The 27,769-nt window shown below is 38.1% G+C and overlaps 1 protein-coding gene across 8 annotated transcripts in view; it reads right to left on the reverse strand.

Moving 5' to 3' along the window:
• The window catches only part of MCF2L (MCF.2 cell line derived transforming sequence like), a 151,089-nt gene that overhangs the window by 60,214 nt on the left and 63,106 nt on the right, over window positions 1-27,769 (reverse strand). For all 8 annotated transcript variants that reach the window (XM_027743473.2, XM_027743470.2, XM_027743467.2 and 5 more), the window contains exon 2: window positions 8,031-8,114. In XM_027743473.2, the coding sequence (XP_027599274.2) occupies window positions 8,031-8,114 (84 nt within the window). The remainder of the gene's footprint in view (window positions 1-8,030; window positions 8,115-27,769) is intronic.

Consider the following 27,769-nt stretch of genomic DNA (forward strand, 5'->3'; position numbering starts at 1 on the left):
TACTGAGATGAACGTAAGCACAGACAGTATTGCTCACTAGGAAAAAGTACTCACACTGTTATTTGCTAGTGCTCAGCTTCACGTGGCTCCTTTTCTACAAAAGCAGCCAGTTTTGATTATATACTATTCTGTTTTGATTAAAAAAAACCAAAACAAAACAGCAACAAGGCCCAAACCCACTCCCAGTGCCTTTGCATCTAACCTCACCAGGAAAAGAAGAGAAATATTTGAGCTCAGATTTGCTTGATAAAAGAAACCACAACTTCCCTCCAAACCATAAGTAATTAGAAGAGCTCAAATAGTATCCTTATGTTAATTTGTGGTGAATCTGACTTCTACTAGTTTACAGGCAATATGGTGCTGCCACTGTGAAGCACTTGAAATCAAAATACATGAGTAAATGCACTCTGGATGTGTTTAAACAACAACAAAATGCAACTATTATGCAAACATCACAAATTTGCAAACCTGACCTTTACAACACATCTAAATACGGCAACATTACGTCAAGGGAGCTAATTTTAGCTATACAAATGTTCGCAACAAAAATATAAGTTAAGAACCATTTTGATTCTATTATTTTTTGTTCTGCCCAGGCTCTCAGGACTTAAGTATTTTTTCTCTCATTAAAAACATTTTTCAAGCATGATAATGATTATTTCTGTTGCTCATGAGATGTTCTGCTCTCTCTAGAATATCTATTTTTAGATACAATTATACATTATTTGCTGTATCCCCATTGGTTACTTGCTTTGTTCTACATAATTTCTATAAATAGGATATATGAAACAAAAGAAGAACAACAATAGACTTGCAGGACATGTCCTAAAAGCAGAAGCCCGGACCATGACCTTCAGGAAGTTCCCAGACCACCATTGATTGTCCAGGGCAAACAGAGGCATCCTGCCTTGACACTGCCTATTAATTTTCAGTTTCTAGTACAGTCATCTGTGGTTATCTTGAGTGGAGACAACTCTGTCTGGCCTTGTGCTCTTTAGAAGATCGTTGTTCACTGATTATCTTTTTCTCCAGTGTTTTCCTGCTGGGACACTTGAGCACACATATACCTTCAAATGCTGCTCAACCACTTTTCCTTATCAGATCCTCACTGCTCAAAAGAGTTTAGGGCAGAGTGACCTGAAGTGCTACACATAACAAATACCGTAAAATTTCAGCTTTAATAATTCTGACCTATCAAAGTCACATTCTATATTGCAACATTAAATACAGGGCCATCAATGGAATACAGGTCACTCTAGCAAAGCAGTCCCTACTTACAAACAAGCACTTGTCACAGCAACCTACAGAAAGGGCATGGGAAACAAAGTAAAAATCCTACATATTAAATAATAGTAAAAGCAGTAGGCAGGTTCCCCTTTTAGTGTTCTTCATTTTTATAATGAAACTAATGCAACACGGAAATTATTTTTTCCTTTATTTAGAATCACTTTTTCTTGCTTCACCTCTGCAAAAGCAACATTACACAGTTTATTCCTAAGTTAGCTGTGCAAAACGTGATTTTCTTGTCTTCTCCCAGAAGTAAATCATGCCACAGAATTTAGAGGGAGGGGATAAAAGGGAAAATTTAGGAAGCTAAGCTGGGTTTAGGTTTTAGTGAGAGGGAAAGCATTCAAGTGACAAAAATGAACAATTTCACTTCTCTCATCCTCCTTGAAATGGAGGTTTAAGACAAAAATTTCAATATAACCATCCAACATCTCAGAACTATATACACCAATTACAGAAAGGGACACATAAACTGAGATGAACTCTGTGGGTGCTAAAACTAATGAAAATAATTCAATTTGTACAGAGTAATTTTTAAAATGAGTGACTGGAATTTTAATCATCATCCCAAAAAGCAGTAATTTAACTGTAATATTTTAATAAATTCAGGTCAGTTGGTAGAGTGGCTGTCTAATTACCTCATTCATAACCATTGGAAAAAAATCACATCTTTCTCATTCCCCAGTAGCTCACAGTCCGGAAATTCCAGCCACTGCTGTGGAACAGCCTAAACTTGTTTGCTGGGCAAGTTCTGTCCACAATGGCACAGACAAGCCCATTCTCCTATTTCTAGGCCTAAACAGGGATACACTCACCTATACAATTGGAATTTAATAGTTTTATGTGTTATTAACAACCAAGTATACAACCAGGTATCTGAGAGCATTGGGAGCATTTTCTTAGTCTAATTTTAGGGTTTTCTTGGGGGGTTTTTTTGTTTTTTTTTTTTAAATCTGAATTTCTGAAAACCCTCTTATTTTTGTTTAAATAATTATAAACACTGTTGTGACTACTCAAATGTCAGGTTGGATGGAGCTTTGAGCAATCCGGTCTAGGTAAAGTCCTTACCCATGGCAGGGGGAGTAGACTAGATGATATTTAAAGGTTCCTTCCAACTCAATCCATTCTGTGATGCTATGAAAATGCTGGAAAACATTCAGCATTATTTCAAAATATTAAACAAACGTCACTTGAGAGTCAGCTTTTGTTTACAGAAAAGAGCAGAAGAGAACGCATCAGTCCTTAAGCAAGTGCAATCAGTCCACACACATCTTACCTGAAATGATTCCCAAGAATTACTTGAGACTTGCAGCTATAAGAAACATTCTGCAAGGGAGAGGATTATTACTCTTCAGTCTAAAAATGGAAACACCATAGAAGTAAAGAGTACTGAAACTTATGCCTGCAATTAAATAAAATAAAAACACCACACTACTTTAAATTAAGCAGATCTGCTTCCACCCTACTTTTGTGAGCCTTCATTAAAGGAAAACTTTGTTCTTAACTCACCTATACTTTGGCAGCCTATTCAACTGAAACTTCTTCATTAGATTTAGTATCGAATAAAACACAAATTACCTCTCTAAAATGGAAATTTTTCAGTGGATAAACCTCTACAATTCTAGTAAACCTCCAGTTAAGTGAAGCTCTTCTAAACAGATCTACACTTCTCAATCTAAGGTCAGCTTTTGCAACAGAGACAGTCCTGTGTTTTGGAGAAACACGTTTTAAAAACATGTTGAATTGTACAAGGTCCACAGTTCAGGCATCAAAATGACTTAACTGTGCTTAGTATACAGCACTTCATGTTCCTAACCTTTGAATACAATTAGCACCAACAACAGCACCAACTGTTAAAATTATGTGGACCCAGAGCATTGTGGTCTTGTGTATGAAAGGAATGGAAAAATTATCCTTGGAATAGTAGCTGTGCTACTGTAAGATGGGACTGGTAAAGTTTACCATAAGTCTAGGTAATTTAGCATTTATTCTTTATATTCTGCTACATATATCTTTTCCCATCACAGTTGCAATCTCTTTTGCATTTTTCTTTTATTTATTAAGCAGGTTGGGTGATAGAGAAGTGCCAAGGAAATTGCAACAGTATTTTACAGAAATTCTAATCAAGAGGCATGTTAGTGACCTGGTATCTAAAAACAATCTCAAGTGAGAAATAATTAGCATTCTTCTCAATTTAGAAAGGTATCGACAGGGAAAATTAAAAAACCTGTGAACTGTACAGCTGCTAAAAACCTCACACACAAGTGCACATAGAGAAAAGAGTCATTTCCCACAAACCTATGAAAGATATACTAGTTGTCTGTGTTTTGCTGTATGGCCAGCAAAATTTGGCAGCAGCAAAGAGACTGCTCAGACTCCCAGGAAAGATGAAATAATTACATTATTTTGTAATGTTTCCCTAACTATTTTGCTGCTGTTTGCATAAGAAAAGGTATTCTCAAAAGCACTCTGACCAAAAGTGGTCAAAAAGGAAGTAAAGGAGTTGGATATAATTAGATGACAGAGAAAAGAGGTAGGTTTTCTGACCTGAATCTATAATGCAAATGAAATAGTATTTGGACTGTAAGAAAAAAAATATGATGTCTATGTTTATCAATGTGCACACACATGATTAAAGAACATTTCCTTGTTAAATGGCTTAGATCTACAACTTTAGTTCAAAAGACCTAGCTTAAAAGTAATCTTGTTTGCAGTCATGTCAAAAGTGAGGTCCTCACATGAATGAGAGAAAGGCTTACTTCAGATTTTTCTTTACTGTTGTGGTAGTTCATCTGTTATATTTGTGTGTTTCTGATAAAGAATTTCTCCTTTCTAATCTCATAATATACTTAAGTGGAGTACTCAGAGTATTTGAAATTACATGTGGACTTCAATGAGGTAGTGGATAAAAGTTTCATAGAATATCCTTTGCAAAGAAAAACAGAATCAAGAAGAATTTATTAAAATTAGAGAAGTTTTAGTTGTATAATTTCACAAGTATACAAGTTTTTGCATTTTTGCCCAGGCTGATCAGCAGCAAGTATACTGGCTTAGAAATCAGATTGCAGTAACTAAATTTGTACCTGAATATATTTGAACTGGAGCTCTCTTAGCCAAGGATTCACTTTTTTTTTTTCCTGTTTTTCTTTGCTACATTTTTTTTTTAATATAATCTCCACAGTGGGTTTAGCACAGTGAATATAAAACAACAATTAAACTTACACCCATGCAAGGGAAAAACTGCTAAGCTGTACCTCTTCCACTGTCCATACACAACACAGATACTGTCTATATTACATCATCAACAAAAATCAAGCTGATATTTTTAAGTAACTGTTACAATGCATGTGGTACAGGATCGACTCAGAAATTCTCAGATATAATTTTACAGACTCAGCACCTGCAGCTACTTCAATGGAAACAGTTTGACCAGTGAGGTATTGACAGATCATTTCCACAGAGAAGAGCAAGAACACAGTGAAGAAAATAAAGTTACAGAGAGTGAGAACCTTAGTGTTTAGAATGACAAATACACATATGTATATAAGCCAAAGATATAAGCATTTTGAAAGCTAGTACCAATGCTAACTTTTTCAAAGGCAGAAAAAACAATTAGGAATCAATAAACAAAAATGAAAATAGTATGAAATCATATTTCTATTTCCTTTAATTGAAATACTTTGAAGTTGTTCAATGCATAAAGAGGCATTCAAAGGGAAGTGAGCTGAAATAACTGGTTCAGCACTTAGGGCGGCCAAGAGTCTTTCATTTGCACATCACATAACTTGAATGATTTAAGATGCATATCAACATACACACCTGTCTGCATGCTCTTCATCCACATTTATTTTAATACACCTGCACACTGCAATGGCAGATAGACAAAAGGTTGGGTGGGTATGAAAGTCACCCAGCAACTTTACAGTCATGGAAAGAGGAAAAAAAAAAAAAACTATGGAAAGAAAGTATAAAATGTGAATGAAAGACTGTACTGAATACATAAGAAATATACTTTCCAGAGACTTTTAAGTGGACCTTATAATGTCCTCCAAGGGATAAAACCCAAAAATGAACAAACAAAAAACAAAAAAGGCAGAAGACCCTTTTCAATGCAGAAGAAAAAGTGGTTGCACAAGTAGTAACTAAAGGAATAAAATGGTGAGAGAGATGAAACACTGAACCATATAGCAAGGACACTTAATAAGCAAAACAACAAAAGAGAGTAACAATTCTAGCAAAGATAAGGACCTTGTTCCACAGAAAGAAAAAACTCCAAGGAGAAAAGTAAACAGCCGTGTCTGAGGTAAAATATTAACTTCGTGGTTTATAAATTTGCTGTGTGAATGACTGAATAAAAACCTCATCCACAGCCCACCCCTCCATTAGCATTAAGCTGAACACATGACTGCATACTCACAGCTGAGAAAGCTAGTCTGCAGGAGTTAGCTAGCACCTTGATTTCATTGCACTTTGCTGTATTTACTGACAAAATGAAGCATTAACATAAGTTTTTGCTTTAATTTGTTTCATTTCAAGTCTAATTTGGATGTTGCTGCAGCATTTCCATTACAATCCAGGAGAACGAGGGACAAAAGTAAGAAGTGACCCCGACTTTGAACAATACACAGAAAGTAGCTTGGGAAGGGCTACAGCCTTTAGGCACAGAAGCAGACTAGGTTTCATTTACCACTCAAGCAAGTGTCCCATGAGACCCAGACACATCCTATTAGAGAAACTAAAGCAATTCTCAAGTACATGTTGCCTTGCTGTTGAAAAGCCAACAAGTAAAATCAGAAACGCATCTAAGACATTCACCAATAACTGCAAAGATGCTATCCACCAAAGGCATTCATAATCCATGGATTTTCATTTTAAATGAGTTTTATGCCATGTCCTAAAATTCTGTTTCTAAGGCAGTTTAGTAATAAGCAAAAATGCCCCATTCTGTGGGAATGTCTTAAAATGTCTTAAGACACTTTAAATGTCTTAAGTGGCGTTAGAGCAAAGACATTCGTAAGCACAATTGCAACAACAAGCAAAATGTACATAAATCAAGTATCAAAATATTGTCTCTGTTCCTTCATTCACAGAACCTGTAACACCACTGTATGGTACAGCACAGAGAACTAACTGTTAGTGTCTGAAGGAGAACATTAGGGTAAAAGAAGTGGAGTCCAAAGTGAAATGAAAATGCCTAATGGTTAACTTGCCCAAGAATAATAAAATACAACAGAGAATGTAATGTACAGTAATGCAGCTGTCCTACTATTTCAGGCAAAGAAAACAGACTTCTAACAGACTGAGTATGAATTAAATAGAAGAAAATAGAGTGAGGAACTTACTAAGCTCCACTGCATGGAAGATTTAATGAGTGCTGAAGACACTTGTGGATTTGTGAACTCAACAACTCATCTACTGTAGGCAGCAGTTTCCCCCCTCACTTCAGAGAGGCAAAATATAAACCCTATTTACAGTTTCCTAGATAGGTTGATTCTTGCATAACACTATTACAAGACAGTTTCTGCCCTTGGATAAGAAGGAAGAGCTTGGATGTCAGAAAGATAAACCATCAGAGAAGAATAGTAGACTAAACGCTGTCATCTCAAATGGAGCATGAACAGCCAACTCCATAAACAAAATATTCTTACCTCCCCATAGAAAACAGTCACTACCACAGACCCACACCTAGTTTAGTTTGTGGGGCAGAAATAAATCATAATGAATAGCTAATCACGAGTACAAGAAGATTCAACGAGCTTTTGCCAAGCAAAGCAGTACATTACTTCATTGCTGTGTGCCTCTTGATTTGATGCAGGGAGGGATTCAAAGAGAGAGAGAACAGTTACAGAGTCCAGCTTCAGCCCAGAGAGGTAAATCTCCTTTATGCTGAAGGATACAGAGTGGCTCTGCAAAGCCACTTTCCATGTCTTGGCGGGAGCGCAGGGTTGGGACTCCAGCAAGTTTGCTGCTGCACACCTGCCAGAGCTTGACAGGCAGGAAGACAGGAGAACAAACTCAGAAGCACATCAGACACCTTCCACACAGCCTGATCAAAGGCCTGATCAGTGAGCAAAGGCATTATCTCCCTTTGCCCAGTATCAGCCAGCCACAGTCTCAGCATGGAAATGGGCCAAGCTCAGCAATCAACACTTGCATGGCACAAACACAGACCCCCATCACCTACCTGGCACAGGTTATCCAGGGGCAAAGACTCCTTGTGCTGTGGGAACATGGCTGTGCTGCTTTTAGAGATGGCTTTATACCTAAAAGCAGGTTCCTTTGCAGAAGGCAGTTAGCAATACCAAGCCAAAAATCTTGTCCAGAATCTGACGCTGCACATGTCTGACCCCAACACTGAGGCTGCAGAGGAACATGGTGTTGTGGTGCTCACTCCACCACTTTGGCCAAGACTAAGGTGTCAGCTTGGGTTTCAGTATCAAACATGATAGCAGAGCCAGTAGCAGCTGGGGCTGTGAGCTGAGGACTGCAAGACCATAGCAACCACCAGCATATCCACGTTGCAATCTCCAGTTAACTGGAAAATTAACTGTAATTTGAAAATTTATATTATACTTCTAAAAAAATCTCTTCATAAATCCTTAAAAGACAAGTCTTGATAGTCTGCATTTTGATTTACTCATTAAATATTAATTTCTCATATAAGAGATCTCGGAGACAGAAAGCACAACAGGCTGAACAGTACATCTAAGCAATGTCAATAGGAGGGAACACCATAATCCTACCTGACAGATAAGCAAACTGTTTCTTTAATTGGTCTTGAATATCTGCAGCATAGAGGGGAATGATGTCCTGATGCATGATTTCATCTGTGGAAAGAAAAAAAAATTTGCATTGCAAAGTCATTTTATGTAAAATTTCACAGCAGACATTAAAAAATAATCACCCTTAGAACACGAACACCCAGAAAACTGTCCAAGTTTTGGAAAATATGTGAAAATCTTTGGATTCTTTCAAGTGTTTGCCAAAGACAAGCACTTTGAACAGCATACTGATAAAAGAGTAATGTAGATTTACTGACATTCAGAAGCAATACAGGACTGTCAGTGAATCAAACACTGTAGAGCTATTATTCCTCAGGAATGACTTTAAACAGTGAGGGGTTTACACATAAAATTCAATTTTTATTAAAATCTTCTCATCTCATGCAAAACCAAGAAACTTATGATCCCTCTAGCCTGTTGTCTAGTGTTCAAATACCCCAAGAAAACAGCTTTTAATAAGATAGGCAGAACAGGCTTGAAAGCACATCCTCACATTGAAAACACACACACATTCTGCCTCAACACTGAAAAGCAATGCTTAAGCTTTTATCTCAGCCCTTGCACTTCAGCTTAATGACAACCATACTGCTTTCCTGATCCTTGATTTTCTGCCACAGTGTTTAAGCAGCAGCATTTCCCACAGTATATTTCCAGAGGTCAAGTAGAAACCTGAGTTTTGCTGATTGCAATAAAGACTGCATGACAAGAGTTGCCTCATTCATTAAACTATAATGTCATTATTTTTACAAGGAAACAAAAAGTTTTACTCTTTTGGAATTCCTAAAAAATAATTATTCTACATTTTTAGCCTCATTGAAAAGTAGTAAAGAGATAACACAGCCTTTTCATTATTCGATTTTCAACATTTCTTTTAATCTGACATTGTATTGGCATTGAAGTTTTGGGTTTTAATGTACATTGAAATGCCATTACAATAGTCTCCAATCTGACACTCAAAGCTGTGAATATGCACAGGAAAAGTAAGTAAAACCCAAAACTGATGTAAGGATAAGTGTCATCTGCATTGAAATACAAGCTGAAGCAGAGCTCTGACCCTCAAGGAAGGGACTTGTTTTCATTGACATCTTTCAAATGGTAGATTGTGAGCAGACAGACACTCACTTCTATAAGTGATTCTCATATATATAAAATTCTAAGAACTGCAATTATTTGAGAACAGCAAAAAAGCCACTTTCAGTTACTTCTTCCAGATAAGCAACAACTTATACTGTGAAACAGAACTTCTCTGTTTTCTGTCGTCCAGTCAGGCAGAGGAAGACCCGTGACCACTTTCAAGGTCACACACTGATCAGGGCTATTTTTCTGCATCCGGTGAACTGCTGCCTGATCAGAAGACCTCTGCATACCATGCTGTCAAATTCATAAGTAGATATGTTTAACTGGCAAGACATATTTCGCCCAGACGTTCAGTTATGTCATCATCTTAACGTTTTGATGAGAACACTGAACATAGATCTTTCAAAAGTCCAATCTCAGATGGCCAAGTAATTCCCAGAAGAGGAACAACACACTACCCCAAAGAAAAAAGAATTCCAATTTTCTTTTTGTTGTCCATGCTTTATAATATAAGGAACCCTCCTGCAGTGGTGTTCAAGAAATTGATTCTGCAAACCAGTGCCTGCAGGTGGACCCATTTACCTGAATATAAACTACTACAGGATCAATGCCTATATTTTGGTGGGAGTTGGGAAAAGGGAAAATAATGTAATCACTCTGCAATATGTCATCCTGCCTAAAGCTATAGGCAGAACTAATTTTTATTATTGCATAGTATTGCACTCTAAGCATGTAATAAAATAGTTGTGTTTTGCATAAGTACATATATGACACACAACATTCAAGCAGGCAAAACATTCTTAAGGAAGAGAAACTCTGTGTTTCCCAAATACATATTGATCACTATTTCCTCATGTATCCATGTGATCAATCCCACTGCAATCCTGACTTGTGCCATGTGGAAGATGGAGTCTAGATTTGATTGCCCCAGTGTTCCCTCTGACAGGAAAAGCAGCTTTTGCAACCCACACAGGTAAGCCCCATAACCTTGTGGTCAAATAGTGCTTCACTGAAAAGATAGTATTTCCCTTCTCCTGGTTTTAAACTCAGTTTTGACTCAAATTTAGGAGCCTGTCTATTTGCAACTGGAGGAGCAGCACAATGTGACTGTTTACAGACAGCAAACCTCCAGAATCCCTTCCTGCTGTGCTCTCCTCCACCAAAGCACATCTCGTCTTGCTCTTGCTGATTCAGTTTCACAACATACTTCTAAAAACTAAGTATGCATTAAGATCAGAGCTGATTTTCAATAATTTGAAACGACTGTGATTGAAAATAGCAGCACCAAAAAAAAAAAAAAGGGAAAAAAAAAAGGGGGGGGGAAGGCAAAAAAAGAGCAAGAAAATGCAGCTCTTGGAATTGCCAAACAGGTCACATCCAGCAGCTCAACTGGATACACTTGAACCCAGTATCACTGCCTGTAGATTTAGCCATAAATCCCTTTTAAATACCTTGTTTTCCTTCAGAGAAGATGCTATTGTAAAAACTCACTGCTCTGCATCATTTCCTTCACATTTAGCATTCCTCTAGAAAAGAGAGCTCATCACAGTTTGTTTGGGGTTTAATCTGATTTTACTTTAAGGCTGTCCATGATTACTTGAATATGCTATTTCTTTAACTGGATAAGGCAACAAAAGGCACACATACTAAACAGACTGTGAGGGCACATGCTCCTTACAGTAGTGGCCTTTGGGGAAAATAATTTCTTGGAAGTATTCTTTAAATAGAGAACTTGCCACCTGCTACATTCTTTAGGGACAATTTCCATTTTTGTAGAGTTAATTAAGTGCACATTAAAATACAGAATTACTGAAAATCTGTTCCCTGTTTTCTAAGAAATTTTTATAGGGTCAAACTCCACTTCCACTTGGATGGATTAAGATTCGCACAGCCCATTATTTTCCCTGTTCTATCTTTACTGCTTTACGTATTTTTTTCAAAGCAGAGACTTAAGAGTCTGCCTGTTTTACTGTATCCAAAATCCATAGCTGAAAAAAGTTGCTCATATCAAATCATGCCAGAACATCCAGTCTTTCTTGAGGAGCTCATTTAAAGAGCTTGCCAGACTTGCTTGCTTAAAAGAAAGCCCCCAGGATTTATAGTGCATCTGGTATTGTGTGTGGTAATGAAGAGGAAAATAAGGTTTTCTAAAGTTACTACTGCTTTTTTATTATCACTGTTTTTTTCTAAATAAACACATACAATAGCTGGAAATGCCCAAAGATTTTTTTCTAAGCCAACAACTAGAGGTTCTTTAAAAAACCCACATTAGTACTTGAATTATGAGTGTAAGACAGGACAGGAGTGTCATCTTACTAACATAAAGGAATCAGTTAAATATATGGTTCTTATTACAAAAAAGTCCCTCTAAAAATGTGAACCTCAATCTTACAGATATATAATCTTTTAATTCAATTTTAAATATTGCTTTAATAGTTCTGTCTCCATGATAGAGGATGATGTCTTAGAGGGGCCTGACCCCATCCCTGAAATGCAGTCAGAGGCACCTGACTGCATTTCAAATGAAGCAGGATGACAGATTTAAGCATGAGGGCACAAAGATAACTTGTGCTTGAATTACCTAGTGCCTGTAAGCCCTGAAGAAACCTGGATCTGAGAAAACGATCAATGTCACTCAAGTCAAGAATTTCCCTTATTGGTAAAAGGCTCCTCTTTCTTTTCCGATCAAACTGAAACTCGTCATCATTTGGAGTTTGTCTGACACGCCAAAGCAAACCCATTTTCACAGAAGACAATGCTGGAGGAGAGTCTAAACTGACTGTACCTGCATGGCACAGAAGGAAGACTCTGGACATGACTTGTGAGCCTCCTGTAATGGTTTAATCCAATTCCCAGTGTGCCAGCTGGAATTACACCAGCCTTTAAGTAGTTCTGCAGGAAATTCTATGGCCATTACTTTATACCATCTTGAAAGGCAACCTATTTGTACACATCCGGACACAGTTACATCTTTCAGCACAGATTCCAGTAGCACACCAGAAAGCAAAATGAAAATAATTTTTCCTCCTCCTCCTCTTTCTAGCTGAGTCAGCAAGATTTTCAAGAAAACATGTCTATGGCTTCTCTATGAAATTCATGCCTTAAATTGAAGAAATGTATTTTTCTCAAACAGTTTTGTTTTGCTTCTGCTCTGGAACAGCCTACTCACTCAAAGAGTTTTATAAAGGGGATCTTAATTTGAAAAATCTCTTCTTTAACCACCCTCCCATCTGGTAATTATAAATGCAAGATAATGACTTTCAGAGCAGTCCCTTCATCTCTCTCAGCCCCAAGGCAAACCTTTCATTTCCTCATTCTTCCCTCTTCATCTTTGTCCCCCGACCACCATCACTAACAGTCAGCTCCTTTGTGTAGCCCCCAAAGGAGGAAGGGCCAGAGCAGCAGAGCTGGTGCAGATAACCCTCTTCCACACTAAGCCATGTAAAACTAATGAGCTAGGCAAGATGCCGAACGAGATTTCCAGCTTTAAAACTGAATTTTAAAAATTGTTGCTGATCAGTGACAATGCCTGCAAGCTCTGTGCTAGGTGTGCTCAGGCACAACAGCTGCAGGCTGAGCTCCTCAGGTCCTTGTGCTATTTTTAGCCACACAGGGCTGATGACGGGAATTTATACAAGTGTTCATAAACTAAGATTTGAAACCTCACCATTTCAAAATGCCTTCAGGAAGAGTTCATTTCGATTTCATTTGACTACATTGTCATCAAAAGGAGGGTCCAGGAAAAGTGAGTGATTAAACTTCTGGAGTTTGCATGCAAAACACAGTTCTCTACTGAAGTGTAGTTGTGAAGGAAGTTATCACCCAGGCAAAACAGTGCTCTGGCAACTTGTTTGTTTCTGGTGAGCTAAAATATCCCAAGCAAGCAGAAAATACAAATTCTTTTTCTCCATCAGCATCCCAGTTGTTAGCACAAATAGATATAGAACAATCTAGTGCTCCAAACAGCTTTATTTGGCATTGAGTGTCCAATAAACCTTTTGCATTATATAGTTATGTAAGAATTTTACTTGTAAAAGCTTTACAGCCTACAGTCAAGTTACATCTCCCATTTCCTCTTCTAGTCAGAGACGACAATTTCCTCTCATGAGCCCTAGCACATAAAACAGATCCTCAAGTTGAGATACTTTTTCTTTTAAGAGAATCATGCTTTATACAAGTTCCACTTCTGCAGCATTACTAACATCAGTAAATTTTCTAGGACTGTATGGCCTACTCCCCCCGTGTGCATAGAACAGCACCACTATGTACCCAACAGGCTCCAACAGGCTACGGTGGAATCCCAGGCATCTTCAACGTTAAGTAAGGATCGAGTTGAGTCAAGACTTGGAAGTGGTACTGCCAAAGAAAATCTAAAACCTTAGGAGTGATGTTCCCTGTATTATAAGCCCACACACAGTGGACACAGGTACATATTTTTTGAGTGGTTTTTAAATGTTTTGTGCATCAGAAGCCCTGACAGACCTTTGACAAACTCCATGATATTTCTCCAGCACTTCTCATAATTCCTAACTTTTGGTAATATTTAAATTATTTCACTGAAATGAAACTTGATAACTCTGCTTTGTTAATCATACCTGAAGAACACAACTACTACCTAGAAGACACGTAAATTAGTCCAAAAAGGCTGCAATTACAGAATTTAAATATGGGGCAGGAACTTGTCAAGGGTTAAATAACAAAAACCAAACCCCAACATGTTTGTATTATAAAGATGCCTGTCAAACCCCGTGCTTTACACAGGCAATTTCTGCTTACTGTAATCACAATTAAAGAAAAAATATCCACCTGTTTCTTCCTTGAGATCACAGAGTTAGAGATTTGGCACAGGACAATCAACAAAACTATGAGGATGATGGTTTGGTTTCAGATAGGGAGATTAATAACGGATCTTTCTTTAAAAAAAAAAAACATTTTGAGGTGTACAGCAAATGCACAGTTGCTGGCCTGGCACAAGATGACAGAAGGTATAACAGTTCCCATTTTCTTGACTCAAATTATGAAATACCTGCTCAAAAGCACACTGAGAGCTAACCAAGATGTTGGTTTCTTTCAAACTCTTATCTAGAATTTTTGGAGACCACTTATCATGCATGTCAAAGTATGTACCTGTTTTTCTTCTTACACCTCCCCTACTGTAAAAGGCAACCAAGTTCTTAGTCTTATTTTGCCTAAATAATATCACCTCAAAGCACAAACATCAGAGGAAATACAATGCCCCCTATTTCATGTGTAATAGATGTATTCACAGGATATTATGAGTGCCAAATACTTCAGCTTCTTCCTCCTCTGCTTCATCAGTCACACCTACTTGACACATGAACTCTGTAGTCCCACAGCTTGGCAGGGATCAGCTTTAAGTTTGATTATGGCTTCCAAGAGTGATTAAACACTAGCTAATCTGTAACTAGAAGAAAATGATGTAATAATTAGGAAGTCAATCTAGGGATCAACAAGACATAGTATTTCTTTGTTCTTGAAGAAAACTTAAAGTAAGATAAAAGGAAGGACTGGGAGCGGTGATGGTGTTGCTGCAATTTTGCAAGAAATCTGAAAGTGTTACCAGGTACAGCATTTAATCTTTTTTGCCATGCTTTTGGTCCATATGTGCTTAAGTGCACTTAGTCTGTTTTGGCGAGAAACACATTCTTTGTGCTATAGTAAGTGATAATAATTACTCCCTTCCCAAAATGAGAAAGAAGAGGAACTTAGAATCATGCCACACAGCCATATTATATAATAAATTTTTATTAGCCACCAAAAGGCCTTAGAGATAAAGGGCAGTGACACTGTCAGATGTACTTACTACCCAAACATATAAATTAACCTGGTGTGTATGGCAAACAACAATATTGCTCTCATCTTTTTTCCAGGATGTCCTGAAGAAAGCCAATCCTGCTGGTAAACCCTTTTCTGTTATTTCAGAATAGTTTCAGACTGCTAAGAATATTGCTTAAATATTGCCAGAACTGCAGCATTATTAACTCCTTAATACTGCAAATCATGCTGAGTGTATGGTATAAAAATATTTCTACAGTATACTTAGTCACCTACAAGCAGCAGATTTTGCAAAAAGCAAAGTTTTTTTTTAATGGAGAAATATTAGATAAAGACTGAACAGCAGAGAATGTTCCCCTAGCCAGCACTCAAGCGATAAGAAGGCAAATGACCCAGATGTGTCTCACTTGGTACTTTAGCAAGCAAGCCTCCATGAAATAACAAAAAGGTTAGATTTTGCCAGCTGCATTTAATGAGATTTAATGCTCTGAGAAAATTATTACAGGAATTTTGGTTTCTAAGTACTAAAGCCTTGCAAAGAAGAGGAAGCCTTACTAATACAGAAAATGGAAAGATCCACTCTGAAAAGAAGAGCCACATGTAAATTAAAGAATTCATCTTCAGCAAGCCTTAAAAACTAGTGATGCAATCACTCAGCTTAAACACATAAGTTAAAGTGGATATATTTTCAGGCAACCAACCCAAAGATTTGTCTCCATCAAAATTACCTGCTTTCAGCTCCTCCTCTGCAGAAAAGTAATGCATCTCAAAGCAGGTCCCAAAGCTTTAACTGAAAAGTCAACATGCACAGGAGCAGCTGCACGAATACCTGGCAATACTATTAAAAACAGAATGCTACTTTTGTGTGCTCTTTTGGAAGCAAGATAAGATTTTAAACAATGAGTGTTTTACTCTTTATTTGGAAAAAAACAAACACTTTAATAAAACAGCAAAGTGGTAAAATCTAATTGCTTATTATACACATCTATTCTGGAGATAAATTATAGCAGTGCTAACAATTGTCAGGTTGTCACAGAAAGGGTTGGGTTGGAAGAGACCTAAAAAGACCATCTAGTTCCAAACCTCCTGCTGTAGGCAGGGACACCTTCCACTAGATCATATTGCTCAAAGCCCCATCCAACCTAACCTTGAACATTTCCAGGGATGGGCCTTTCACAACTTCTCTGGGCAACCTGTTCCAGTGCCTCACCATCCTCAATGTAGAAAAATATTTTCTTTTTATGCCCAAGCTAAACCTGCCCTCTTTCAGTTTAGAACTGGTACTTCTTGTCCTGTCACTGCAGGCTCTCGTAAAAAGATTTTTCCTGAATTTTATAATTTCAACGACATAGAGGAGGGCTATAATCACTTCTAACAATATATTTTATGGTACTCTGACACAAGCACAGTTTTTCATGTAACTGTACATTTGTAAACTTATGTTTTGAGAGGGGATGCAAAGCACTTCATGGGTGTGAGAGAGAAGGAAGGGCTAAGTGTTCACTAAGTGGCTTATTTAGAGCTGTGTACTAGTTTTCAGCTAAGACATTCACTTGCAGCTGCTAATAAATTTCCCAGTATTTTCGACTCTGACTACAGGTGACTTAGAAAGAAGAGGTTGCTGAGTTCGTAACCAAACTGGCTACCCCACTTACCACACAGACAACAGAATTGTTAATGAAGCAGCCCCTGAAGCACTGTGGTTTACTGCCTAATGCCACTAAGAATATGAAACCCATCCTGTCTTTCTAAACCACTGCTAGTATTAACTGTTTCATGTAGCACAGAGGCAGGACATGGACATGGTTCAGTATTTTGTGTGGGCAGCTAAAGAATCCTTTAGTGCAATACAGCGAGCTTTGCTGCTCACATGCAGTGTTTCGCAGGCAATGTGCAAGAAGTTTGAAAGGAGCCCCCACTCCTTTGCTTTATAGACCCCCATTTTCACCTCTTTTAGGTCTCAAATGAAGCCTCTATTCATTATCCAATCTGAGAATTTGAAGCTCTGCACTTGTTAGCAAAAAGCTATTTTTGATGGAAACTGTGCAAACCAAATCAATGAAGATATAATTTCTTGAACTTACTTCAGTGTCTCGTCTGCAACAAAAAAACTTCTGTAAGTGTTACAGTCTAACTGGATGTTACCTCTAATTTGAGAGGCTGTTTTGCTAGAATTTCAAGTACAAAGATTGATAGTTTTCTCTTAAAAAATCTGCCCTTTTATGCATACAGAGAAACTACTTCAGATTCCTGAAACAACAACAAAAAATTCCTTATTCTGTGTGTGCAAAGTACAAAGTAGATACATATTAAAAAGGTAACAATTTGCTCCTTGTTAAGAGAAACTGTGGTCCATCAATTGCCTCGAGTGATATGTGAAATCCTTTCTCAGAACTTAAAACCAACAAAACCCTGTCATGTTCAAACTGAGAAGTTAATAAATACATCACTTACTCTGAATTAGATGACCTACATAATTTCTCTCACCTAACTAAGCACAAAGCAGGAAACAAGTCTAAGTACAGTGAAGCTGAACTTAGTTTGCTGCAATTCCACAGGCTTTGTGGAATGAAGGTTTATAAAAGATAAGATCTTCAAAAGGCAACATGAATGACTGCTTTTCCATTTTCAAAGGCTTTGAGTCTTCTGCACAAAACAGAAATGCAGTAGGGCTGCATTTTGCAGAGAAAAGCAATGTAAATGAAAAAAGTTCTGAATATCTGATGCTTAGAGAAGTGCCTGAGACACAGCATCTATAAAAGCAGTTGAGGAAAAAAAACATATGGCTCCTTCATTTTGAACCTCTCATACATCATGTTCAGTAAAGAGGCTGAAGTGCAAACTTTGACCTTGAACTTCCCCAGTGGTAGGTTCTCATCTGGAGTCCCATTTGACCTCACTGGATAGCCTGCTCCTTAGACATTGAAGGCAGGCTTAAAAAAACAAATGAACAAAAAAAGTCACATCATCAGTTTTAAGATGGTGGTTTACTTTTAAAATACCTGTGCCTAGGTGCCAGTGAGCACCAGGTTTCAATGACATCACTGAGGTGCTCTATACAAGTTTGGAGTGTTCATTTTAGTTTTTAAAGGACACTAACACTTATTAGAAAGGAGTGAATGTCTTTACTGAAACTTTGCGCAGCAAAGGGATGAGAGGCAACAGCCAGACAGTGCAACATTGTAAATTCCAGCTGAATACAAGTCAAAAAAATAGACCATGAGAAGAGCCAAGCACTACAACAGGCTGCCCCGTCAGGTTGTGATCTCCCCTTGGAGATATACAACACTCGGACAAGTTTCTGAGAAACCTTCTTAGCTTTAAACTTGCTTGGAGCCATAGTAGGAACTAAGTGGCATCCAGAGGTCCCTTCCAACCTAAATTTTCCTGTAATGCTGAAGGAATTCCCTAGTGAGAAGTCCCTAGGCCTACCTCACAATCTCGGAAAGAAAATAGAAACTTCCAACATAGATATCATGGCCTTACAACAAATGATCACATACAAACTAAATTGCATAATAATTCAATATGTTGACTTCAAGAATGAATATAGAATATAGTGTAAAATTTAGTTATGTTGACACATTTGCTGAATCTCAGGCTAATAAAGTCTGTCTACAACTATATATTACATGGTATAACAATTTTCTGAAAAACAAAATTAAAATAAAAAAATGGCTAAGGTAATAGCTTTTCCAAGCAAAAGGGGAAACATCCCTAGTTCTGCTTTCTAAAAAAAAAAAAACAACTCCAGCCAATAATTTATTTCCTGAGAACTGTCCACAACCCACCAGAACGGTCCCATGTTAACAACTAACAGGTTCTCAGGACGCAAAACTATCACCTAGTAGCAGATCCCATCCCAAATCTTCGTTCGCGAAGCCTAGGCATGAGCAGATCCTTTTCCTGCTGCAGTTCTATAGCTCTGAAAATATCACATCATACCTGTCTCGTGGGCAAACAAGCACAGTACTGACCTGCCTTGCTTTCCTCCTTACAGATAAAGCTTGTTCTTAACACCAAGATGTAGCAAATGACATGACGATTCGTCCACTGCAACCTTCGTTCCCTAACATGCAACTTGCATGTGCTGCACTTGACTCCAACAGATGAAAGGCATCCATCTTCATTGCAAATAAGGCTGTGATAGCCAGATTTTAAGAACTCCCTTTAATTACAAGCACACATAGAAGATCTCTGCTAGGACTCCAAGTCATCCTCTTTCCTACTGACAAGGATCCAGCAGAACCTCCACGACAGATCCTCCATAAGATCCTGTCCCTTGGAGACTGCCTCTTAACTCCTGGGGATCCATGGCCACAGATAGGCAGTGCTGGCTCCCACACCCCACCTGTGCAACAGCCAGAATGTGTTAGAGACTTTTTAGTCTTCTATTGTACCTACAAGACAGGAGGTGCTTACAACTGCATTTGGATGCTGAAAACCAGAACCAACATTGTTCACAACTACCTGCACAGTCTTTAAGCAAAACAGAGACTCAAGTCCTGTGCCTATATTCCAGACCTATTCTCTCTTTTCAGTTTGTACATCCTTTTTGCCATCCCTCTATCCTCACTCCTGGACACAAACTGAAAAAAAGAATTCTCCAAGGAGATATTGTTTTCCTTGGAATTTTTCAGAGAGTTGACAATGGAAAGACGGGTATCTGAGACCTCTCCCCTCTACCGACTGTAGGGACAAAAAAAAAAAATCTCATGGAGTGCTCAAGAAGAAGAGGAAAGAACAGTGCCAGGGAACAGGACAACCCTTTTGGAGCACAAAATCTTTCAACAATTCTCCAGAAAGGAGTGATCTCTGGCACACTGAACATGCCCACAAGAATTGGTGGCAGTCAACAGATGAAAATCAAGCCTTGGCAGTTGCTGGCAAAAGCAGCCCTGCTCACTTATTTCTCAGTAATCAAATACGAATTAAAACACCCTATTTCAAAAATAGCAATTTACACAAGTAGTCCTGGCATGGTTACATATGCATCATTATGATTTGACACCAAACACTCCCTGGTTTTGCAGTTTAAAACAGACATTCACTCTGTTATAGAATAATCAGTGGTTTCCTAAATCAACCCCCTCCCCTCTCAGGACCAATGATGATGCACATAAAGTTACTCAGACTGATTAATCTCTCCACCGTTTCCATATGGTTATCTTCACCTTTCTTAAACCTTTCATTCATTCCTCCTAAGCAGCATGCCTTATAGTATTACCCCTAGTAGATCGAGCGCTACTTGAGAAGCAGAACACTCAGACTAGCATGTTGTTAATTAGTAATACTAATTAAAGATTAGTAAGAACATCCACCCTTCATTTAGAAGATCCACCCTTTACATACCTGTTTCATTTAAATCTGACATTTCAATAGCAACAACACTGGAAGGTTAGACACCAGTCCATGGGCTCAGTGCTCTTTGTCCTCCTCTGCAATAGTCATGCATACCAAAAGCAGAAAACAGAACTGGGAACATGGATTCAGGCACCAGAATAAGGAAGCAATTTTTGCTTGTCCCTGTTCCACAAAACACGCTTTCAGTTTGCAATGGACTGTAGCTGCACTATTAACGGCAAATAATATCTTCACTATTTAATTACATCTTAACAGAAACAACACTTCTATAGAAAGCTCTGACTGAAGGAATCCAAGAAATAATGCATTTTAGATTAACCCTCCTATACTAACAAGTAGGGGATGCCAAATTGTATCCTATAAAAGAAACTATGCTTTTTCCCTACCTCCAACAGGGATTGGAGAAATTATGTATCTGATATTCACACAAAATGCAATGAATTGAAAATTAAAACACACTGTACACCAGGAACAGCAGGACAGCTCTCTGCAATAGCAAATTCTCCTTGTAAGCTTTAGTAGCAGTTCTGATCACCATAATCATGGTGTGAGTGAACAAATTACCTTCCGTGTAAAATACAGGAACAGATTTAGTGGATACATCTGCTGTACCAAGAAATACATCCGCAAATAAAAGGATACACTGCAAATTTACACAAGGACAGAATACACACACATGTAACAATAAATTATATTTATACATGAATGTACACAAGCAGAATAGAACTTTTGCCTTCGTACTAATACACATCTCATTCTCCTCAGTAGGATAATGTTATCTGGCAAAGTTCCTGCCTGACCTGCAATCAAGTAACTAAGAAAATTTGAAATACTAGACACACCTGTGCTTTTCTTCAGAAGAAGCCACAATTCAGCAATATCTCTGTAGAGCAAGGAGATCAGGCTTAAGGTCATGTTGCTTCTAATCGATTTAGTGCAAAACAGTTCCGCGGACAGTGACCTATTTATCTGTGAGCTCGTCTTCAGTGCAAAATGAGAGCACAAAACTCCATCTTTCACTCAAAGCCAAGCCACCGGGGGCACAGTGCCTTTCTTCAAATTACATGCAGAGCAAGTGTGCCTGTCAGCAGGCTCAGAGGTCTCTGAAGGGCTTGCTGGCTGCTGGTTACCACTTCTTGTCTTCCTGCATAAAGTGCTGGCATGCATTATATGCAAGCTGTTTGCTTTAAATATGAACACATGCCCTGTTCAAATGTTATTAGAGTAAGAATGTATTAAAAAATTAATCCTAAGTATGCCTTGTCAAAACCCCTCCCTTTAAAAGCCCTAGTTTTAACAAAAAATGTCCAGTAAATCTATCATTATCATAGTTTTCCACCACCCACCCCTACACACAGGGAAATTAACAGCCCAAGGGGCAGATGTCCTTTTTCCAATGAACCTTTGGCTAGAAAGCTCCCCAGAAATGTATTCAGTTTTTCCTGTTTGTTAGGGAATTCTCACTGATATGTCTTTGGTGGAACCAAACCAGGTTGTTTTCCTTGATGGGAAACTCATCAAGCACCTGTTCCCTATAAAAAAAGCCTACCCAAAGCAGCAGGAGCTACCAAAAAGACATTTATTCTACTAATGTGACTTTGCAAGTTGAAATATTTTGAAATCTTATTCATAAGACAATGAGAAATAAGGCAACAAATTACAAAACCAACTAGAACAAAAGTATTCCATACGATCTTTCAGACATGAATGCTGGGCTGTCTTGATCCTTTAAAGTTGTTGTCCAGTGACAGACTACCTGTTAATTAATACACTTGAGATTAGTTATCCAGACTCACTAATACAAAGAATGAACCAATGAGCATGAGTGATAGCAACAACCATATGAAAACAAATGGATTGTTTTTTTTCACTTTACAGTGTTATAAGAGCCCTTACCCAACAGGAGAGGTCAAGGAAAGAGGACAGCGAGGATAAAAAGCTTGAATTGATGGTTACATCTGTTCACAAAATCCCATTTGCAGATGGAAAAAGCTCCGTTTCTGCTTCAGCACTCCCAGCCATCAACCAATCCCATAAAAACAAACCCAAACAAACCCAGGTCACCCACAGACCACACTAGAGGTTATTTTCTGAAGTGTCCCACATCTGTGTTCTCATCACTCATCTGCCATGGGGCAGGAACTGTAAATAATGCCACACCAGTCAGATGTATTATAATAAATCTACTATCTATATAAGCAGCTATATTCAGTGCATGACATTAAAAAGTAACCAGAAGAATATAATCAAAGTAATTTTTTTTCAATTCTGCTATTCAATTCAATTTCAGTTTGGAGGCCACGACATTTTATACCATATCAAAGCACAAGAGTTTCCTAAGCAATATCAGATGTTTTTACATAAGATAGATTTAAAAGAAGTAACACTCCTTAGAAATGTTATGCTTAACTGTTCAGTATTGTACATGTCATTAGTATATTGGATTTTGCAAAGAGTTCAAAATTAGTGAATGAGTCTTCACACCCCTCCCAGAAGTCATGTAAATGCTCACACATGTGAAAGCTGAGATGGAGCAAGTGACCTCTCTTAGATCAGGTAACAGCACCTGTTGCAATGTCAGAAACAGGATCTATGTCTCAGCTATAAGCCCGTACTCCTGCCTTCCCAGGACTGTCTCCTAACCAGCCGGGTGGAGGTGAAGGCTCCTAGATCAGTATCATGACTTGTAGTCCTCAGACAAAGATCACAATTTTATTTCTAGCTCCTGTGCTACAACATGGCTCCAGAAAGAACAGTCTCAGAGCAGCTAGAAATCCATACACCATATGGAAGTACACAAATTTACATATTAACTGCTTACTTAACAGTACCAAGCTGGTATCAAACATTTGAGAGCCCTCTGTAATATGCTTGGATATGTCTGCTAGTAGTGCCAGGATTTTGCTGTCACCTGCATGAGGAAAATGTAACTCTTGTTATCTGATTGATAATAAATGATGATAAAGCAGGCATGAGAGCGCTTTCCAAACATGTAGAGAGGACGTTTTATAGCCTTCCTCCAGAGATTATAACTGAGCAAGAGAAGAACTACACCCTTCTCAAGATAGGCATCACCCCAATCTAGACCCATTCAATAAGCCACAGGAATCTGATATTTTAGCAAGCTGGCTACTTCCTTAAAAAACCAAACCAAACCAGAAAAAACAACCAAAACTCCCTATGAATGTAGAAGAGGAGAAAGAATGACCTATAGCATGTTGGCTGTGCTTGTTCTCATTGTTAAGGCAGAGAGGAAGTATAAACCCTTGTATTAATCAACACTGCCTGTTTCAGAGCCCACTCGTTGTATGTAATGTGGACAACCACTCTTCAACAAACTTCTGCCTTCAGATTTCAGAGAAGAGGAGACAGTGAAACAAGTAATTCAGGTGAAAACCAAGTACTAATTTAAAAATAATTTAATTTCTTGGACTAGCGCAACAGATACATGGAACAGTTATCCTCCAGACTTCCACTTTACTTCCTCCTTCCTCACGTTCAGATCTCCAAAAACCATAGTTACATATGTTTTAGAATCATAGAATTGCCTCGGTTGGAAGGGACCTTAAAGACCACCTAGTTCCAATCCTTCTGCCGTGGACAGGGACACCTTTCAACTAGGTTGCTCAGAGTTCCATCCAACCTGGCCCTGAACACTTCCAGGGATGTGTTTTTCCTGGACCAATCAAGATGTAATAATGACTGTGGCTAACAGCACCAAAATAAAGGAACGTATGTTCCTATCCCGCTGTCCTTTAATATTAACCAGCCAGATGCACCTTCACCTCCCACTTTTAGGGACCAGAGTGATCTTAGACTTAACAACACACGTGAAGAAATGGTATGTACAGAGAGCTCAGCCTGTGCTGTAGAGCAGACTCGGAACCTGCTCTGACTGTGCTGGAGGGACAGAAGCCTACACAAAGTGTCTCTGAGGAAACTGGCCTCAGATGCTTGGCTAAGGGGTTTAAGGCAAAGGTGATTTTCTTCGTAGCAGTTCCATTCTCCATAGAAATCTGGACTGGGCTCCTGTGAAACACTCTACTGGGAAAAGAGGGTTCCAGCCAGTAACCGAATGCATTTTTACTTTAGCACTCTATTTTGGGGTGTGTGCATGGTGAAACATTTGCCCCATGGTGATAATACCAGATTTCCTAGCTGTGCACTTCAGAGAACAGCAGCAAGAAAGAACAAAGGCGTTGAAGCACAAGACCCTTCCCTAGCCTTCATGGTCCAGCTTGAAATACAACCAGAGGGGAAAATTGTGCTATGTGGGCACACATGTCAGCAAGAAGATTTTAGTGCAAAATTAAGCTCTATTAAAACACGAAGGAGCAACAGCTCTCTGGAACAAAATGTGTGGGCATAAGTGTATATATTTATAAATGCAAAGAAATTAATTTCAACTCCACTCACGCTCTGCACTCAGGTTAAGCTCCCCCTCCCACCTCAGCATGGGCTGTGAATGACAGGCTCCAGCCGGCAGCACAGAGGAAAATGTTGTGGGAGAAGCTGTTGAAGATGCATGCAAAGTCAATTGAGGGTAAAAGATTGTGTCATCATAGTTTTATGAACCCAGAGAAGGAAGCTATGACAGTGGTTTAAATATACAAGACACTGTATCTGCTTTATAAAGCATGTGCAAGTGTGCAGCATGAGGGTGGCAACATTTGTGGTAAAGGACATTAAAGATTGGTAAGTTCAACATTGAAATATAATTATTAAACATATTTTTTCTTCAGGGGTGTGGTACTTAGCAAAAAAGCACACCAATAAAATTAAGTGGCACTTTGTGCAATTCAGCATGACAAAAGCTATCCTTATAGGATCATCTTTAGCATAATCTAAATGTATACTCTCTCAAAAAAAAACCTAGCAAAATACACCTAACTCACACCTGTAACTGCAGAACTTATAATTGTGTGGAGTTTTGAAAATGTTGAGCAATTCGATGCATAATCTATTGGCATCTAGTTTATCAAACTAAACTATTTAAAAGCCCTATTCATTTTCTCCTAATCCTTCTTGATGTTTTTTTCCAAAGAATGAATGCAAAAAAGGTTTCATTCTTTTTGAAGTCATCAAGCATTCAAAATTTCCAATTCTGTCTGGTTTACATCAAAAGATTTCAAGGATTAAAATTAGTTTATACACACATAATACATATATGCACACAGAAACATATGTGTTTGCATAAATCCATTACACTAAGCAGCTACTTAAATATTCACACAGCAACAAAACTAACCCACTTCGAAACCGCTCTAAAAAAGGCAATAAAAACTGCCAATCATGAAGAAAGACACATTTTTCATTGAAAACAAGCATGCTGGTAATACCAATAGTTTCTGGAGTACTAAAAAGGAAAGGATGCTGTTCAATTAAAAGGCTGAACTCTGTGGTACCTTTGAAAAAGATAATGTCGGGAAAAAACAAAGGAAAGCTGCTGAAAAATTCCATATTGAAAGTACACTTTGCACTTAAGACAAAACTAAACGTCAAAGTTTTGAAGATTATACATCCCTTACACCAGGTATCTGAAAAGTAAAACAAAAAGCAAAAGAACACGTCAGTAATTTTTAAGGCAGTGTAACGCCCTATCAAGGATGGTGCTTCTGTGACCTCAGGACTACACCTAGGAGCTTTCCCCAAAACCGTGATAGAAGCCTGGCCACTGAACACAGTTGTCACACATCTGCTTCAATTTCTAATTAAAAAGTTATATCTTTCTGGTGTTCTGAGAACTGAATTTTAATCAGTTTATATTTTTTTGTTTACATGTCCTTTCTAAACAAGCTCTCCCATAAGTATTTAATCATAGGCCTCTCCTTGGCTGTGCTGCAGGATTTATCAAGGTTTCTTGTTTCACAGAGACACAAAAACTGGACTTGTCTTCGGGTTGAGTTTAATCACCCAGGAGTTAGTAGTAACACACTTTATCCTGCAGTATTTAGTGACAGCTCTGACTGTCCACAGCTGCAACACCAAAAGAGAAATGGAAGTGGCCTTTTTAATGTCACAAACTGCAGCGATACTCGGTACAGCAGTGTCTGCAGAGGGATGCTGCTACTCAGGTAGCACTGGGGTGAGGAAAAGAAGACTCCTGGTTTGGGGCTGAAGTGGTGTCTGCAGTGGTGTTCAAAATTCAGAGATGGGAATTGCAGTCTGAAAGGAACTGAAAACTGTAATCAAGGATGGAAACCAAATCACTGCTGAAGTTAGACAGAAGGTAGGACTAAAATTCAGAAAAATGAAGATGATAAGATCTATTTTTATATCAGCAGTGGGATTAAAGGAGCAAGTAAAGGAGGGGGAAAAAAGGTTGTGGAGTTTAGAGGCAGCAGAAAGGAGAATCCAACAGTAAGTAATAAGAACAGAAACACATGATAAAAGCAGCACAGGAATTTGACTCAGGAAAGGAAAAACAGTTTTATTAAGTATTCTGAAACATTACATTAATAAGAACATTACTTCAAAAAGTAAATAAAACCAAAAGAGACCATTACAACAAAGTAAGCATTGTGACACACTCACAACTATATTTATAGTCAAAATATAAAACTTTGTCACCAATAGGAAACCTTTTTTATGGCTCTTGAAGTACACAGAATCATTTTTTTCCAGATGAACAAGATAATCGGGAAGCAGAAAATCTTTCAGGTCAAAAGTTGTGGGAGAACCGGTTCCAACAAAAATATCAGATACTCCTGTAACACTGACAAACACAGATAAAGCCTGCAAAACTTTATTACAAAGGAAGGAAAGGAAAATAAAAATTTGCAGAAATCATCATTCCCAAAAATCCCTAAAGAGCACACAGGACAGAGAGGAGAGATGAGAAGAGAAACCTAGTTTTGATCTGTGGCAAAATTAAGAGATAAAAATTATTAGTTTTATCACATCTCAAAAATAATAATTTGAGGTAGGTTTGAACAAGTTAATTAAAATATTTCAGTAGTGGAAGATTATTCATAGTTCCAAATGAGTTTAAAAAAAATCTGGTTATGAGATTATATCAGTTATTTGTCATTTTAAATTAGCAATTATAGGCAAAATTCTTCAGAATTGGCCATCAACCTTAGGTCCTTGCACTGCATAAATCTGGCCCACATTATTGCGAGGTTACACTTGAAAATAGCAAAACCCACATAACTGATAGGAAAAAAAATGTCACTGTCTTCTTATTTATCAAGGCAGTTTTGATTTTGACTTATGATTTGGAATTTTTGTAGCCAAGGTATGCACACTGCAGCAAGCTGTGCAACCCACCCAGGCCCCACACATGGGAAAAGTGTGAAAAAATGCAAGCAAACACACTGAGCAATCCTCAAACCCCTTAAAGGTTTCCAAAACAGTATCTCAATTTCTCCCTTAGCCAATCCTTTCACCGTTCTGGGCTTCAACAAGCCCCACAGTTTTCTTAAGAAAAGAAGAGTCTTAACATCAATAAAGAGTAACCAAAG

Source organism: Pipra filicauda, unplaced genomic scaffold (genome assembly GCF_003945595.2).
Source record: "Pipra filicauda isolate LSUMZ 115617 unplaced genomic scaffold, ASM394559v2 scaffold115_size4368891_pilon, whole genome shotgun sequence".
Classification (NCBI taxonomy): Eukaryota; Metazoa; Chordata; class Aves; order Passeriformes; family Pipridae; genus Pipra; species Pipra filicauda.